This window comes from Vanessa tameamea, chromosome 19, assembly GCF_037043105.1.
Source record: "Vanessa tameamea isolate UH-Manoa-2023 chromosome 19, ilVanTame1 primary haplotype, whole genome shotgun sequence".
NCBI lineage: Eukaryota > Metazoa > Arthropoda > Insecta > Lepidoptera > Nymphalidae > Vanessa > Vanessa tameamea.
Window position 1 is genome coordinate 4,663,473 of NC_087327.1, and position 19,644 is coordinate 4,683,116.

General features: G+C 35.2%; 1 protein-coding gene across 10 annotated transcripts in view; it reads right to left on the bottom strand.

The window, feature by feature from the left end:
• LOC113396105 (sodium/potassium-transporting ATPase subunit alpha) overlaps positions 1-19,644 on the bottom strand; it is a 39,940-nt gene that overhangs the window by 6,215 nt on the left and 14,081 nt on the right. For 2 of the 10 annotated variants that reach the window (XM_026633903.2, XM_026633901.2), the window contains exons 2-13: positions 4,434-4,514; positions 4,019-4,150; positions 3,742-3,912; positions 3,417-3,638; positions 3,091-3,309; positions 2,797-2,977; positions 2,453-2,710; positions 2,020-2,369; positions 1,687-1,938; positions 1,351-1,562; positions 970-1,153; positions 630-845 (exon numbers count right to left, since the gene is read on the bottom strand). In XM_026633903.2, coding sequence (XP_026489688.1) covers positions 630-845; positions 970-1,153; positions 1,351-1,562; positions 1,687-1,938; positions 2,020-2,369; positions 2,453-2,710; positions 2,797-2,977; positions 3,091-3,309; positions 3,417-3,638; positions 3,742-3,912; positions 4,019-4,150; positions 4,434-4,514 — 2,478 coding nt within the window. Of the gene's footprint in view, positions 1-175; positions 271-629; positions 846-969; positions 1,154-1,350; positions 1,563-1,686; positions 1,939-2,019; positions 2,370-2,452; positions 2,711-2,796; positions 2,978-3,090; positions 3,310-3,416; positions 3,639-3,741; positions 3,913-4,018; positions 4,151-4,433; positions 4,515-4,877; positions 5,033-8,663; positions 8,952-19,644 lie in introns of those variants that run through there. The other 8 variants (XM_026633910.2, XM_026633907.2, XM_026633906.2 and 5 more) reach the window with 7 other exon arrangements.

The window sequence follows — 19,644 nt, forward strand, 5'->3', positions numbered from 1 at the left end:
TATAAAAAACAATATTACTTATGAAATTCCGTTACTAAGCATAAATTTTATGATTACATACAATTAGTATTAAATTCACACTGCACTCGTCACGATACCGAGACAACAGCGGCGTTAGCTGAAAACCGGTTAGGGGTTAAGAAGGCAGCACATTGTATTGTAACGAAAAATAAACCTCTCGTTGACAAGTTTGTCGCAAAATGGATTTCTAGGCGGACGTTTCATAATGTCCGCCTCGGCTGACTCGTACGCCAGCGCTATGGCGGGCACCTAGTATCAATATCTCATTAAGTATAAGCTATATCACCCTCCGCGACTTTACAGCTGCAAGTTATTTCAATAATACAGCTGGCGGGTAATCCAGTTCAAAATAAATAAATAAAGTTTTTTTATAACTTTGTTAATATTTTGTTCACAGCGAATTTGGCTTTCTAATGTAATCGTTTTATTCTCACTTGTAAGTGTATTTAAATCATTGTTACCTCTAAATTTTGAATTAAGCAAAATTTCCAATATTTTACTTTTAAGAGGTTTAAATACATGTGGTAACTTGTATAATTTATAATCACTTGCAATGTAATATAGTCAAATATTGAGCTGTATCGTTTAAAATTTAGAGTCCAACTTACCATGTCAGTTCCGAGATCGATGCAAAGGATGGTTACAGTACCGAGAGGCAGCGGAATGTCGCAGAGGATAAAGGCCAGGAAAGGAGAGATTTCGGGAATATTCGAGGTGAGGGTATACGCGATGGATTTCTTCAAGTTGTCGAAGATCAAACGCCCTTCCTCTACACCTGTGACGATGGATGCGAAGTTATCGTCGAGGAGGATCATGTCAGCGGCCTTGAAATGAAAGAACTCGTTATTTATAGTCTCCCAATTTAAATCATTCGGATAATACTAATTTCTATTACGTATCTATTTATATTTCCCATAATTAATTTATTTTTTGCTACGAAGTTCTCACCTGCTTGGACACGTCAGAGCCGGCGATACCCATAGCGACGCCAATGTCGGCCTTCTTCAAGGCAGGCGAGTCGTTGACTCCATCGCCGGTGACGGCTACGATGGCTCCGAGTCGCTGGCAACCTTCCACGATGATCAGCTTCTGTTGCGGGGACGTACGCGCGAACACGATTTCGGTGTGGAACCTTGTTTCAAAATATATATTTAAATAATGTGTCCGAAGTTTTTGCACGACGAAAGGGATAACAAACTAGGAAACCAAAATATAGATATATTATACATAGTTTAGACAATAACGTTGATAATATTTAAGGAAATCTTCCAATACTTTTTAGTAGAAAGGTAACTTAGTTATTATACAAGGCATGAATAATTTATTTACTTGAGAATTTCGTCGAGTTGATCAGAGTTGAGTTCCCTGAGTTCGGTTCCGTGGACTACGGCGGCTTTGGCCTCGCGGGGGTTGACTTCGGATACGGGAATGTTGAGACGAGCGGCGATATCTTCTACGGTTTCGTTGCCTTCAGAAATAATTCCTACGGACTTGGCGATAGCCTTGGCAGTGATGGGGTGGTCACCGGTTACCATGATAACCTAAAATATTTTTTTGTTATTTACCAGATATGTAGTTAAATACAATATCAACTTTAAATATAAGAAAAAAGTACATATGTAAGTAGGAAACATTTGAAAAATCATTGAGCAAACCACTGCTCACCTTGATACCAGCAGATCGGCACTTAGCAACAGCGTCGGGTACGGCGGCACGGGGAGGATCGATCATGCTCATGAGGCCAACGAAGCGAAGGTTCTCCAAGGGGAAATTGGGGTCATCGGTGTTGAACTTGTACCCAATGGGATACTTGTCGGAAGGCAATTGCAAATCGCAGAAACCGAGCACACGTTCACCGAGTCCGCCGAGTTCCAAGTAGGCATTGTTGAAAGCTTCCTTCATTTCTTCGTCCAAAACCTATTTGATAATACAAAATTATTTGGTTACTTATTTTCAATTTAATAATATCTATTCGTAAATTATAAATATAACAGCTACCTTTTCCTTGCCACCGATGAAAATAGTGCTGCAGCGTTCCAGAATCCTTTCAGGGGCACCCTTCATTACGAGCAAATGACGAGGATCGCTGGGGTCATCACTTTCGTGGATAGAAACTTGGTACTTATTCGTAGAGTTGAATGGAATCTCGCATACTTTCTTATTCCTCTTTCTGATCGACAGCACGTCACCGAGAGCCAGTTCCATACATTTAAGTAAAGCAGCTTCGGACGCATCTCCAGCAACTTCCTTCTTCAAGATTGGCACACCGTCCTGTCCACCTTTGAACTCAGCTCGGTTGCAAAGAGTAGCAATTTTGGCAAGCGCTTTGAATCCTGGGCTAGTGCGATCTATGAATGGAAAATATTTTTTGAAATATTCAAACGTTTAATATATTGAGGATGTTTTTTAAGTTGCTATCAATTTCACCTACCATATTGTACTCCAGACTGGTCCTCAGTCGTATCAGCTTCAATGATCTGGTTGTCGAACCACATATGAGCTACAGTCATCCTGTTTTGGGTCAAAGTTCCAGTTTTATCGGAGCAAATCGTTGAGGTTGATCCGAGAGTTTCGACGGCTTCCAAGTTCTTAACTAAGCAATTCTTGGAGGCCATACGTTTGGCAGTGAGAGTCAGACATACAGTTACAGTGGCCAGTAAACCTTCAGGTACGTTGGCTACAATGATACCTGTGAAATGATCGAATAATCAGTACATTGATCATGTTGCTGAACGAAACACTATGATAAAATCTTCATTTGTATGAATAATTTACCAATGAGGAAAATAACAGCATCCAGCCAGTGATAGCCGAGGATGAAGGCGATTAAGAAGAACGTTACTCCGAGGAATACAGCGACACCGGTGATCAAGTGGATAAAATGGTGGATTTCCTTAGCAATGGGGGTCTCGCCAGTGTCCAAGCCTGATGCCAATCCCGCAATACGACCCATAACCTACAGACATTTTTCTTATTTAAATCAAACTGTATACTTTTATTCAGAGTTAAATAGTCATAAAAATATTTTCTCTATATACTTAGAATTGAATACAACAATTATTTTCTTACCGTATTATCACCACAACAGATTACTACACCCTTAGCAGTGCCTTCAACAGCGTTGGTAGAGAAGAATGCCAAATTCTTGGTTTCTAGGGGGTTCTCGTTGGTAAATTCAGGTCCACGGGATTGTGGTTCAGACTCGCCAGTCAAACTCGAGTTGTCTACTTTAAAGCCACGTGCTTCAATGATACGAATATCAGCAGGGATCCGGTCGCCGAATTTAACCTAGTCGATGAAAATCACTTTGTTTAAATTCAACATTTATTTTATAGAATATCATGAGTACAGTATATTTTTAGAAGATTGATATATTTTCTGTTTATGTTAAATACCTCAACAATGTCACCGAGCACAAGATCTTCAGCACGAAGCGTTAATTTTTCTCCTTCGCGAATGACCGTGGCGAATTGGGGTACCATGTTCTTGAAGGATTCCATGATCTTGGATGACTTGCTTTCTTGGTAGTATGAAAAGATTCCAGTCACGATTACAACAGCCGCCAATACAATACCAAGGTACAAGTTATCATCCGAAGGTTCCTCAACGGTACTCGCCTAGAGAAGAAAATATAGTCAAAAAAATATAGGAAAACCTATGTAGTGAAATTATGTTACAAAATTAACCGCATAAATAAAACACACTTCAAAAAATACTGACCTGAATTCCGTAGGCAATAAAGCATAGAATAGCACCAATCCACAATAATAACGCAAATCCGCCGAAAAGATTTTTACAAAACTTTACCCATTCGGGTGTCTGTTTTGGAGGTGTAAGTGCATTTGGACCATCTCGTTCAAGGTTTTCTTTCGCTTTTGCGTGACTGAGTCCCTGTAAATTGCACTTATCTTAGTATCCTTCCTCGTAAATAATTTAAAAAAATAATGTTTGAAGTGTTTATTTAAATTAGAACATTTCAACATTTACAATAACTTACATTTTCGGGGTGTGTTTGAAATCTTTGGTAAAGTTCTTCGGGCGTTACTTTGTGGTAATCGATATCTAACTCCTGTTTTAGGTCATCTAAGTCTCCGGGTTTCCGCTTTTTCGCAGGAGGTTTCCGACGGGTCTATAACACATAATACAGCAAACCCATTAAAATTTTATAACGGTGTATTGAATTGTATAATCATATTCAAATTATAAAGATCAAGAGACTTACTTGTTGCTTATAATAATCAAGTCTTACATATAGATGGTTTTACGGCATACAGTTAAATAAAATGAAAAATAAAATGTATGACATTAAATAAAAGCATGCTCGGCGAGGGCGGTTGACAGTTGCGAATGCTAGACTTACAGCTGTCAAACGTCACTCGTTAGATTTAGATGTGATAATGCAAATTATAAACCTTATACTGTCCATCAGCAGTTCTATTATCATCCTTTATGGGGCCGATGGTGGCGACGCGGTACGAGTCGGTACGGCCATGCTGCAAACATAACTAGGGGCTAGACACATTCTACAAGGCGGCCCTAGGGCCATGCAATGAAACTAAGTGAGAGTGAAAATGAATATCAACACTCAAGAGTAATGTTCATTAAATTTTTTATTAAAAATGAAATTTTAGTTTTATGTTCCAAATCTCTTGGTTGTCGCAATATTCAAAATATAACATGACATGAGTAAAACAAGGAATTATGACGGTAATTACAAACACACACACATTAGCATTAAATGAAAAAAAAATCAAAATGGAATCGAGCAAATATTACAAAAAAGAGACCATAAGAATGAATTAAAACAAGACTACAAAAGACCACTGAAAACTAAATAAAAAAGTAATTCCAATTACCATTGTATGCTATGAGTAATAATACGATGTATTGTATAGGGAGCACACGGCAACAGTGTGCGTGTCCGCGAGGTGTAACCTTGACAAGCTGCTCTATAGTCCTGTTAGGGATCACCGGCTCAATGGCGCTCAATTGAACTGAACTAGTTGCGTGTGCGAAACTCACAGCGACAATATGGAAGCAGGGCACCGCGCAACTCTGTGCATCGTTGCCTCACTACACATGCGCACTACTCATTCACCATTGAACTAAATTCAACGCTCGTTGGAACCCGTTTCAAATATCAGTGGTGTTTAACTGCGCATTGGATGAATTATGACCCAGTTTTAGTAGTGCCTGGAAAAGCACTTGGGCTTATGAAGGCAATAACGATATAGCTATGTGCAAACTAGCCATAATGTCACCGAGGCTAAATGCGTCCGCGATGCCGTAAACAAGCCGGCCGTCGCCGTCGATAATTGATGAACGTTTTCATAACGGACCTCATTAAACCGCGCCCTGAATTTCCATGAAGGTTACAGTCAGACAGGGATAATAGATTGCGAGATGCAATGCTATTTTCTATATGAAAGGCAGTAATCTAATCCATAAAATAAAGACGTCACGAAGTATTATCAATACATCAATAACAATTTATGGGCGTTGGTCAGATCTTCGAAAAGTATTCCTTAAATATATAAATTTACGGTATTTTTGTAGTCCATTTGGAAATTTAACGGGCGTATAATTATTTTTTCAATGTATGTTTAGGACGAATAAACGACAAAGGAACTTTCGCTAACATAAGTATGAAAATGATGAAAAATTCATACGATGGAAATGGAAGTACGGTTGCACGTTGGAAGGAAGGCGTGCTCGATTCGTTACATAAGAGGCACGCAGTACGCAGGCGCACTGCGACTCAACCCCCGCTACCCTCGACATAAATAGCTGAAAGACAAGGTTGCCACCCCCAGGCCCCAGCGACCGCATTCTATAATCTCTGTAAAGGTTAAACCGGAATATCTGATGGAAAATAGAATCCGGTTCCGTCGAAAATAAAACGATCTCACATTTATAAAGATGGAAGACTCATTGTGATATTTGAGCTTGATAAAAAATAATAATGGTTTCTGGTATGAAGCGAACATATCCTTTAACTATGCTTGTTATTTCATTAAAATATACTTAAACACAACTAGCATGCTAAGTTCTTAATTAATCATATACTTGATAGCTACTATTATTTTAATTCATGTCTCATTTTACAAGGACTGAACAAGCGTTGATTTATTTATTTCGAATGGATGAATCATTGAACGCTGTACATTTAACAGATTTAGTTCGCTCAAACTATCTTTGAGTAGTTATGAAAAAAAAAAGGTTCGAACCAATACCAAATGTCGGCGATCAGATAATCATTCTCATGGTTACGAATCTGCTTTATACCGAAAATTTGTGGTTACTATCGTAGTAGTTCCACAACATGTGAATGAGACCATTATTTTTAACTAAGTCGGCGTCGCGACGCTCGACGCGTGATTCCCGACATGCAATTATAATATGCGACTGTTGCCAAAACACTATTAGTAGCCAGATTCACGTGTGTTTGTTGATATGGTGTAACATGTGCGTCAGTGTCTCTTACCATTTGGCATACAGAACAAAAGAGCTAAGCGCGCATTTAAATATTTCTTGTAGAACTTCTATTTCTTGTAGAACTTCTAAGTCAATTGTATATTTCTTAATCTTTAATCAACGTTATCTCACAATGAGTGTATTATTTAATTATCAACAGACATCAGAACTAGACTTTAAGATATCTATATTACATTGAATTAAGAATTTTAATTACAAGTTATTGCACTTAATTGCCGCAGATAGCCGCCGTGTGATTTGAAAATGTTTTTGTTACTAGAACCATTATTTTAATCATGTATATTAGGTAAACTCTGATTTAATATACCTTAATTACCGCGATAACGAAGGTAAAGAAAACAATAATAATATGTGTGATATTAATTGTTTCCTAAGAGACAAAAAGGTTAAAATGTAAATATCAATTTAACAATTGCATTTTTTATAAGATCTGATATTGTGTTAGCTATCGAAGACTTTAAAGTTATTGTCGCGGCCATCAAAAATGAAGTACCAAAATGACTTCTTATTAACTCAATAATGTTTTGAGTGCTTCAAATAAATAATGATTACTATTAATAGTATAAGGCTACTAATATATAAGTTTATATATATGTAATTTGATTGGTGAACAGATTAATAAGGCACCGATTGAGTTTCAGGTCCTCGGGTAAAACATTCTGTTCTAACCGGTAGTAGATTCATATTTAATTTAATTCTGTTAAATAGTGATTTTGAATTAAGTCCGTTGTAATTCTTAAATATATTTTTAATTACGTAACAAAGTATATCATTAATTTAAAAAAAATATCGTTCGACTTAAATAGCATATATCAGCAATTTGTTACATAATGAACCATTGCCCTAAGCCCTATAACTTTTGTATTAACCGGTAACGGTTTCTCTAAACTGAAAGGGAAATATAAGTATTTAATATTAATGAATCGAATGCAAATTGTCGTAAGTATATCGTACAATTTTAGTACGTATAAGTGAACTTGAAGGACTTTGTCTAGCAACCTAATTGCTCGGTGCGTGCTATCGTCATAAAGGATAAAGGAAATACTCCAATAGACCGACGGCACTCTATGCGATTTAAATGACATAATGACAAGGCAATTTTCTAATAAACCTTCGGTGCTCTTATATCTAGTTCTCGTGTTCGAACCACAACCGCCTCCCGCGACAACCCGTTAGCTACTTCCTTCAGGACACCTTGCAAGGAATTGTTTTAATGAGAGGCAAAAATCGAAGTAACTCGAATTATTTTTTATACTGTTTAAGAAATTTATTTAATATCTTGAAAATTTTCGAATTGTCAGTGAGTAATGAAACATCTAGCGGCATCGCTTTGTGGTACATCCTTTATTAAAACGTGACAGTAGTTATATGCATTTTATAACATTCAGAAAAAAACTATTAATAGTTTATTAAAGTATTCAATTGAAATCATTATAATGTTTAACGTTACTTTTCATTATAGACGCAAGTCATCGATTTATATTTCATATCACATATAAAAATAATCTTAAAGTCCTGTTTTTAGAAAAAGCTATGTTTTATATTTGAAATATTCTCAATAAACTAAATTAGTAGATTGTATGAAGTAATGAGTGATGGTATATGAGGAGAACACAAAGCGAAGTGTCTCGCCTGCCGCACAGATCAATACGAGCTGTTACGCAACTGGACTGGCGCTATCTCTGGCGCTTAATTTTACTCTTTTGACATTCTTGCACATATATTTTTTCGTTCTAATCAATTTGTATTATACAATCGCGATAGTATAAAATACGATATTGAAATAAAAAGAAAGACAATGTGACAAAAAAAATTAAAGGAAAAAATAACGCAAGCTACGAACGAATTGCCGTCTGTTCAATTTATTCTAATTGGTGCACAAACTAAGACAACACTTGAATATGTTATGAGGGAACAAAGACAATGAGACGTGCAAATGGATGCCCTGGATGAATGGAGGGACTTGGCTGAAAGCAAGCACTATACACAAGCAACGACAATTGCCGAGGACGATCGGTGTTCAGTAGATTCTCCGCACTCACTACCAGCTACATGCACTCACATCTTCACGAAAGCACTGCGCCATCGGGAAATATTTGCTATTTTAAACGCCCTGATAAACACTACTGCAAGCGCACTGCACTCACCTCGCCCATTTTAGCTAGTCTTTATGCAAAGGCGGATTTAAATGAGCAGACCGCCTTGTGGTCTCTTCTGCGTTCCTCGACGGAATGAAGTAGATCGTCTAGTTCTGGAACAACGGAGACCGTTACGGCTTCCTCGTCTCAATGGAAAAACTAAAATGTGCGCTTCACGTAGTCTCGTCGCACGACACTGAGGCTATGTCATTATGGTACGAAACTAAAACCCGGTATGAGAGAAGTGTACGGGTGGAGGAGGCGCGTAGGGCACGTCTTTCGGCGGCCTGTTTCGGGCGGCGACTGACGATGGGGCTGGCGCGTATCGAGCCGACGGCTCGCTGACGTCACACTGCGTCACGACGCCAGCGCCGCCGCTACCACCGGCGCGCGCACCCCACTGTGCGACGCACGGCGCCCTCTAGCGCCGCCGCACCGATTGCTCCACCCCGCGCGTAACCTTCCACAACCGACACGATGACAACCGCCTCTTTCGGCCAATATATAAGATATTACGTTGCCGAAGGAGTCCTACCTTGCAGTTATTAAAGCATACTCCAATGTTTATTAAAATGTTTCGTATGTTAGAAACTAGCTGTTTCTGTATAATTGCCAATAAATTTGTCAATTTTTATTTGCACAGCGGCAGGTCATTTGAGGCGGCGCGCCCAAGTTTAATGTAATATTGAGTAGGTACTGAGATAAAAATACATTGCCAATCGATAACAGCTTAAATAGTAGTATAGGTAATTCTGGTATCTTTAATTTTGAAGTACCTTAATGTATATATTATTTTACTATAGAAGTTCCACGTAAAATACAACAAAATGTAAGTTTTATGACTTTGTTCGATATATGTACTAAAATATTTTAGAATTAGAGCATCCGTAGAAGAGTAAAACTATTTTAAGGCACACATTTGCGGTAGTTTTATTGCATACGCATTTTGATAATGTCATAACAGCCGAATATAAATAAATTGAAGACGCAAAATCTTTATATCCAGAGACCTTGAGGGGTTTAAATAGATGTAAGTACTTCGAGCACAGATCAATACAACGGAAAAATTCAATTCTTATAGTTTTAACAGGGAATAAAATAAAACAAACCAACTTCACCAACCAATTGTCTAACTTCAAAATTCATCACCAGATCTTTACGAATTTTAAATGCGATCATTTCGGAATAAGTCTCTTTCAAACAAAGGAATAATTTCGTAAATTCGACTATGCGAACCCGTGAGCCAGAACATACATAAAAAAATTGGAAACCTTCTCCATTTTTGAAATTGGTTGAATGATTACAAAGAAATGTACGCCATGCTCAATACTATTTATAAAGAATCCATTGAGCGACTTTTAAATACACATTTATTCTACGTACGTATATCATGGCAATAAAATGTGTTAAGTTTCTTTTTAAAAAACAATTTCGCTCGTAATACTTCCTGTACGGATTCTCTACGCTACAGGAGACGCTGAAGTAATCTATCTATACACACGCTTATTAAATTAGTTAATCTTAGATTCGTTAAATATGGACGTGTACATTTTTTTAAATTAAATTATTACAGTTGCTGGCTTACTTTCTTTAAATATTAGTTTTTTATTCGTAGATTGAAACGTTTCCGACTTTACAGAATAAATTATTTTCAAATATAATTCGAGATGGCTACGAGGTGGATATAGTCACAAATACGGCATTAGTTTCATCGTGAGGGGGCGCCACCTGTGAGATATTAATTTCCGGCACTTGACGTCGTTCCTCGCGCAATTACACGTCAGCAAATATAGACGTGCCAGCTCGTTGCTAGCCACCGGTCAGGTTCGCCCCACACCACTTATGCACGTAGCCATATTGAAAGTATACATTTTATTGCCAGGTACGAGTTCTGATAAAAATACCGTCATTAAAACTTGAAAATGTATTGCTTTAGATAATACTGAAATAATAAATCGTTGAGTTTAAATATATCTAATACAAATATATCTGTGGTATACAACAGTATCAGCGCAAATAACTTATAGCAGACAAATGTTCTCTTCTGCTCAAGTTTCAGATTTCGTTTACAAAAAAATCAATATTATTCAAATGTTAAAAGGTAGTCAAACCTGAGGCTGATTTATGCGACGTCTGTGGGAATTAAAGATTTTATCAAATTCGTCTACGAGACAGGGTTCCGAGATATCACAGCCACCACTTGACCTTCTATTATGATAGCCCCATTTGTGGATGAGAACCTCGCCCCAGGCACGCACAAAGCTCAGGGGTTTTTTATGCGTTTGAGTGATTTTCGATATTCATATATCATATTTATATTTTTTTATAATTTGTAAAAGGATATACTATATAACCAAGAGATGGAGCTACAAATTAAAAGTTATAATTGGACGAGGCGTTGTTTGTAATAAGGGTTTAAAGAGAGGCCATGTATACATAGAAAACAATACGCATAGTTGCCTACTCTTCCACTTCCATTTCCACTACCGACGTCCGCCGTGTCCTGCTTTTGTGGAAATTTTTCATTTGAGCAGCTCTGCTCCGGAATGTTTTAAACAAAAGGATGTATCCCGTTCATTCGCTTTTCACGTTCAACGACTCCATTGTATGAAATATATTACTTTATTTATGACAATATTAATAATACATATATGTGTTCTCGTTTTAAAAATAGCATACTAAAAAAGAAAAGTTGTTAATTTTGTAACGTACTATATAGAATCTCATATCATATTTTGATCTGGATTTCATGGCAATTTCAAATAAAATGTTTAATCTGTCTGTTTAATCGATTAATGTAGATGTGTACTTTATTTTAATTTATTCAATTATTTTCTTGTTTCTGTAAAATACTTTGTACTTGTAAGTTCCTGACAATTTATATCTTTATAAATTTGAGTACGGAGCTCCACCCTCCGAACTTAAATATGACAATCAATATTAGTGCAGCCTGTCAGCTATTGGAATACTATAAACTACGCATGCACCGCCCGAGCTGGATTTTCCCAGGAATAGGTCAGTTATTGACTTATAGAGGGATAAAAACGAAAGAGGGGAGGTATGCGTAGGTATATAAATATATAATATAATGTGTTTAAATTGAGTCTGTTAACTTACATTAGTGTCTATTTATTATATAATGCGTTGAGAATAATATAAAAAGACAGCAAAATAAAAAATATATAATCTTATATTTAAATAAAACGTTTAAGGCGATTATTATTCTGAATGAGGTCTGTTAATTTAGTAGTATTTAGTATATTTAAACCTAAAAATAAATTTCATCGGACTACCTGTCAAATCGTTTATATTTTTTGGTAACTACGCTAATTATATTTGACATACGTCAAAAGTTGAGAGGACAAAGATGTTTCAGGCGACGATAATTGAACAAGGCGTTCGTAATGTATTATGTAAGGCATTAGTATCAAAGCCGGGGCAACGGGCCATTCCTTCGGCGTGGAGAATCGGCTGATATGAAAATTCGTCGTGGAGCGTTTGTAGTGGGCTGGATCATGTGGTTTGAGGGTGGAGGCGAACGGAGGTTCTATTTGGGTCACCCCGGGCGTCATTCCTCACGATCAATAAGCGGGGCCGGCGCGCGCCGTTTACCCTCTCACTTGCGCCGCCTTGCCATCTACCTAACCCGTCTCGTGTACTGCTTTATCGACGTTAATTATTCTATTAATCGTTCTTATAAACAATAATGGTTCCAATATCGATGTTAGGAACTATTTCTGTGAGAGTATATTGAGAGCGTTATGTTTAGCGAGCGTTTCTTATAACAATGAATACGGAAAAACAAGACCCGCCCTAAGTTTGCCGGCAGCCATGAAGTCTGTTTCTAACCAAAGTCTAGTGAATGTTTATGTAACGTAACATTTATAAATATTTTAAGACCTCTGTAACCTAAAAATATTTTTATTCTTTTGGAACGGCCCTTGGTAATCTCTGAAATAAAACGAAAATGGTTTTTCTTCATTTTGAAAAGAAAAGAACAATACTTATAAATTGTTTTAGTTTCGCATACATCAATTACAATAATAATATTATGATTATCTTTATTCAAACGTCTTGTAATAGAACAGCTAAGGAGGCACTATATCACTATGAGCTCAAGTGGCTTATTATTTTAAGAGCGCTGAAAGCTTAACTGAGACGTTTCGAGCTCGAAGATTCTGAAGTTGATAAAAAAAACCATTCACGTTTACATCATACATAACTACTTATACAGCATAACAATAGTTGTATTAAACTTTAACTTTAACGTAAAAACAGCGTTATCTAGACATCGAAATGTAAGCTAAATTAAAAAAAATGTTTGCTCAGCTGATAACACCGCGTTATATTTCCATAAATATCGCGTTAAGCTTTCCAATATACTGTCATGAAGTTGAGACTTACGAAATAGTAAATATGAAAATAGGATACACGATGTTATTCCGAAGATTTGCATTTTAACCGAATCGAGTTTGGCAAACTTATCACATCAAGCTATGCCTAATGGTATTTTTTTTTCTTTTTCAATTCATATTATATACATATATTCTGTACTAGATATCGCCCGCGGCTTTGCTGAGTTTTATGGGTTACACATAAAAGTATTATGTCATTCCTTTGGGTTCAAGCTTGTTTCTCACTAAGAGCCTAAGGCAGTGATAAAGTAACAGACATACACACAGAGGTACTTTCGCATTTATAATATAGTAAATACAGAACTATAGATTATATCAGGTGAAATGACATTGTAATATGATATGGGTTGTTTTTTAAATACAAACTCAAATTGAAGATTAAACGTAAGTACTGGTATTGTTGGTGGAAAGTACGTGATGTATCAAACATTTATACAGGGGGTAAGAATAGAATGACTCATTGCGGAAGAAATAGAAAAACGCAAGAATTAGATAGATTGACATACTATCCTTTAAATGTGTTTTATTTGGCTAGTACTGAGTAGTTTTATCTGTATCATTGTGAAAATATATTAAGAGAGTATAAAAACAGCTTGTTCATATTACTGTTGGGCAAGGACCTCCTCTTCTCTCGAAGGTTTGAAGCGTATTACACCAGATTAGTCTATTACGGATACACTAGTGGCAAGATCTAGCACATAAGTTTCTTCATTGCCGAGCACAAGATCAAAATAAGCACACGAAACTCAGGATTTGAACCTGCTATGCGTACTATATCCATTTACTTCTCTTTATATTGTATAAAACGAAAAATATATATATATATTTAAATTTATTTAGTTTCGACAAAATTAAGAACAATACTTTATCACGTTTAACATGATTGTAATAGACCATAAGTATCCGTTGATATCAGTTCCGTCAGACCATTCAGTCATGACGTAATGATTTCATTGTTTTGTAATTGCTTTTGATATGACATTGGAAAATGGAAGATCGGGATGACGTTTTATTTCCTATTGATGGATTGTATATAATATTTATACATCAATAAAAATGGTTATTTGGATGCTGTCCTCAATGCATTATTCATCCGATTGTGATTAAACTTTGGTTAGTTATTCTCACGTACGCCCGTAAAGGTTACTGGTCCAAGAAAAATAAGTTTGTTTTTGTATGTTTTCCTTTGATATAAATGTTTTACGTAAACCCCTCATTCTACCCGAAGCCGAAACTAACTAGTGTTTATATACAGAAATGAACGTTATAAAATATTGCTAAAATATTTATTAAGAACTTTAGTTACGCCATAAATTATCTTTGATTTACGTTAAAAAAAAAAAAAATTTTTACAAGAAAAATTAAATAAATCAGTTAACGAGTCATTTACTTACATGAGTATTTTATTAGTACACGTATTTAGTTGTGTAATAGTTTTAGAAAAAATAAATTTATTTCATATTAACACAGGTTACGTAATCTATACGTGTCTATGTCACATGTCTATACAGTAATTCGTATATTATTATAGTCTGCCCATATGTTACTTTTTATCCTGGAAACAACCACAACCACCCCCCTAACCTCAAACGCCGGCAACTAGCACATTTCACATATCGGTTCATGATTGCGTTATTCTTTTAATAATAATAATTTTATTAGCTTATAAAAGGTATTCGTAGTATAGACTATATACGGTTTTAATAAAACTAAGCTTGATTATGTGCCCGTTATAATGATGGGAAATCGACTAATCAGGGGAAATTCTACTAATTTATAACAGCTGCGAACCGCAACTGCATCGTTGTATCAGCAGAATATAAAAACATCTAAACAGCAACGATTTTGATAAAATCCGATCTGATTGAGATGAAGTGTCAATTAAATCTCAAGAATCGAGAATCAGTTCGTATAATTAAATCCCAGTAGTCGATTTTCTCGATTATCTAGAATAACATAACGGCAAAAATCCGTCTCTCCAATAAAACCGATACAAATTTTAATATTCAGTGCAAAGTGTATTTAGAACGTGTTTATAATTCATCATCTTCCAACCATTTGTTTAGTTTACATTATACATATTCATACTATAGACCGACATATAGCATCTTATAACATTTGCTAATTTTCAACTGATAAACTCGTGGAGATTGTATTTTAATATATTTTAATATTTTAACTCGACCGGTATAGCTGTGACAACATATAAAGACATTATAAATTACTATATGATATTATAATTATCAGGACCGTCATTGTAATGTTTGAGGGTCGGTGATATCTAAAACAATTGGACAAAACGGGTCTGACAGAGATTTGCCGGTCACACTACAAATTTCCCATGTGGCTCTTTTAACTCTAGTTTCTGAAACGCTTATCAAAGTCAGATTAACTAATTTGACTTTAATCGCAATGTTCATTGGTCGATAACATCCTTTGACGCAATAGGCGACCAATGAGCGATCAGTATTAAGTCAGATAAGTAAATCAGAGTTTGCTCATATTTTCAGCAACTAACGCTTACGGACGATAATCATTCACATCCTAATATTTTGATCTTTTAATATACTTTCTTATTCTGAAGCGAATATAATGAAAACTTAATCAAGCATTCGATGTTCACGTATTAACATAAAAATCTTATTAGAAATCTAATTAAAACTTTGGAAAACACAAAAAGTATCTATTACTCAGAACTTTGACTAGGTTCCCGTAACATTTACATTCATAAAAGGTTCCTACATCATTCAACATCGTTTGAATATATGCCCGTTTTATATAATAACAGCTAGTAATGACCCACAGTTGGGCAAATCACTCCGTCCACGACATTTTCCTTGATAGCCGAGCACGAGATGAATTATAAAACAAATTAAACACATGAAAGCTAAGTAACGCTTTGAACCCGCAACCTTCATTTAAGATTCACGTGTTCTCTCCGCTTGCCCACCTCGCTCAGCTTTATATATACAGAACGTAATAATATACAACAATAAAAGCCTAATAACAAGGTTACTAAGCAATCCCATTTAGAGGGTTTTAGTAAATCCAATACACAATACATGCCTCTGTTGGTATTATATACGAGGCGAGCAGATGCCGCTCCGAACCGCTTCGAAGAGGAAACTGAAACTAAGTGCAGACAGAGCAATTGCCTCCTGCGTCACTATATCAATATTAGATTACAGAACCACATTTGACATTGCAGACGTCTAAGTCGTGATTTAAAACTCATTAAAATTATACAAATGCAACATTGCATTTTATTTTATTTCCGACACCTTCAGTCTGACTAACTTATACAGGAACAATTAATTGATTGTTAATTTAATGAATACTAATTTAATTTAATTATAAATCTTTACGATATAACTCGCCAAGTAATTTAACATCTAATAATAGCTTAATGTCTTCCGTTGCAAAACAGATTTAAATAATAATAAATGCCACAGATAAGCCAAAAGTGAGATATTGGAAACAAATTAATGATTAAAAGGCAATGATATAATTATTTTCGGTATCTACTTGTATAATGATATAATTAATTTAGGTATCTACTTGTATATCGTTTCTCTTACTGTTTTATGAATTAGAAAGTCAGGGCAGGCAAATAGACAACCTACATGGGCAATAAGAAATATTAACCATTCCTTACATCACCAAAGAACCACCTTACCACGAACCTTGGAATCTAAGGCGCTTTGTGGATTTAATGACACTGACTCACCCTTCCTTCAAAGCGGAACACAGAAATACAAAATAATTCTCTTTGCGAAAAAAATGTGACGAATATGTCAGGAATGGATGGTACCTACACTTGCACAAGTAAAATCATACCATAAAAAAAAAATCAGTTATATTCCCCAAGAGCTTGCAATGGACATATAAAAATTAAAACATTTTTATTTGTTTCTGTCTACTTTAATTACACCAGAGAGCTTGACTACTTATAAAAAATAAAGCAAGTGGAACAAATAGAAACAGTCACTATAAAAAGCTATATGAAATGGATTAAAATTTTCCTTTACATTTCCATCTTTAAAAATAGTTTCTGCTTATTTAAAGTTTAAAATAACTGAAATTAGGACATGAAGCCTAAGTGTCATCGTGTTTTTAAATGTAAATTTTTTTTCAACAACGTGACACTTTAAATGGAAATGCCACAATTATAGTTTTCCGACGTTACCTACGCCGCAAGCCATCGAGGTCAGAGCGAATATAACTCGTAGCCATGTCGATTTCCGATATTAAATTCTTCCGATACAAAAAATTCGCAAGACAGACGGCGTCGGCTTAATAAGTTATTGTTATTTTATTTTATCGATTTTAATTCGTTAAACTATGTACAAATACATTTGATGCATATAAGGGATGCACATAATAATGTCAACTTATTAATCTATAATATTTAATATATTTTTAATTTTATCGTTAATAAAATTATTTTTTATGTTAAAAATTATATTAATACGTATGTGTTATATTATTACTCGCTATATGATTAGATATACGATAAAAACACGTCAAGTATTCGTCGATTTCTATATATTGCCGATCTATAATATAGTTAGGTTAATTTAATTTTAACTTTAAAAAATAAGACAGAATTTATGACATAACATTGCTTTACTCCATTTCAATACTAACATAGTTTACTTAAATTGACAACTTTATTATGATAAAAAAAAAACTAAAATTATCGCTAAAATATAATCATTTCTATAAAAATGGAATCATTAAAATCAATTAATATGATAATGTCGAGTAATTCTACTTTAAAATCACTCTTAGGGAGTAGAAAATTTCTTCACTTAACAACTATCCAATAAAATAAAATCATCGGAATCGGGTCACAGCCGGTGAAGTTATCGTGTAACATACACAAAAAAAAAAGACCGGATGAATAACCTACTTCTCAAGTCGAAGAAAGAAGCCAAGAAAAAGTATAACTACTAAGTTTTTGCCGGTACTTCTTAGTAGATATAGAATTTACATTCCGGTAAATTATAGCTTTACCTTTGACTGAAGCTTTTAAAAAACTATTCAAGTGCTTATTGTCTAATACCTAAATGAGTAAAGTAATTTAATTTAAATTTAATATAAACAATTTTTTTTTATGTTATTAGTGGCAAACCTGGCACAGTGGCACCTGATGGAAAGTGACTACCACCGCCCATGGACATTTGCAACACCGGGGGGCTCGCAGATGCGTTGCCGGCCTTTAAAGAAGGAGTACGCTCTTTTCTTGAAGGTTCCTAAGTCGTATCATGTAACTAAATTTCATTTAGTTGCAGATATACTTTTCTAAAAACGACAAAGGAATTTAAGAGGTTATTGAACTTAGCAAGAAAGACGTCAGAATAACGAAGGAACGCATATAAACGCAACATTTAGCGATGTCGGCGCTTACAAGACTCAGACGTAACATTTTCTAAAACATTTCAGTCAATGAAATTATTATAGAGTAAACTGAATATGAGTGAAGATAAACAAATCTCGTCATGGCCGTTACTAAGCTGATTCGGTTGAATCACTAGCTTTCATATACCTACAGGCTGAAGGTGAAGACGAAGGAAGTTTATTAGAATATAGATGAGATTTATAGTTCACAGAAATATTCTTGCGCACGTCACTAGTTGATAGGAATTTCAAATTGGTACCTTCGTTACTAAAGTTTTTTTTTTCTATATGACAACTATTTATTTTAATGTATAACCTATTGTAGGAAGCAATGGCATATTAAGATTATAGAAACTGGCATAGGAGAGAAAAGGCCACACAATATAATGTGGTTACGTAACACCATGAAACCTATCAACCTTCAGCTACATGAAACTCCACACGTAAATAAACCCGCCAGGTGACATTTGAGAGCTGCGGTAATTTGCAATGCAGTATTCAAAGCAGAATAGTTGAATCTCTCCTGACAAGTCCTATGGGCGAGGTTTGAAACAACGGCACCGTTATGTAACCTAACCACAAATTCAGCTAACGAAAACCGAGCAAAAGTTAAATGAGACTTAATAGCGCTTGTGCTAAATCAAGAGGAGACATTTTGTACTTTAGTTTTTTCATATATTTTTTTTTCTAGACAAAAAAAGAACAATGTTTGTCAGAGAACAGTGCGCAGTCGCAGAGAGCAAAACGAACTGGGGTAAAGTTGAACGCTCTTCTTGCAATTGATTAAAGTACCTTACAAAAGATAGATCGCAGACAGACCTATGTTACAAAGTAATGTAAATTAATATCGTTGTTCATTACAATCATTAGAGTTGATTTACGATTGATATATTTGTTTGTTCTACTGTTATAATAACAGTTCACGGTACATGAAATAATTAAAAGCACATCGATGCTTTTGGCACTATTATTAAATGTAGTGAATTGTTAGTATAAATATTACATTCTCTGCAACCCAAGTGTTATCCAATTCAAATATCTAAATAATAACGTCGAATAGTAGTACTATAGACATTTTATTACCCAATTCAATTCCCGAGTCTGCTGAATTCCATTTTATTCTTAAAATTTGGCATTTGAATCTACTACACTTTATTTAACTAGATCTCGAAGTA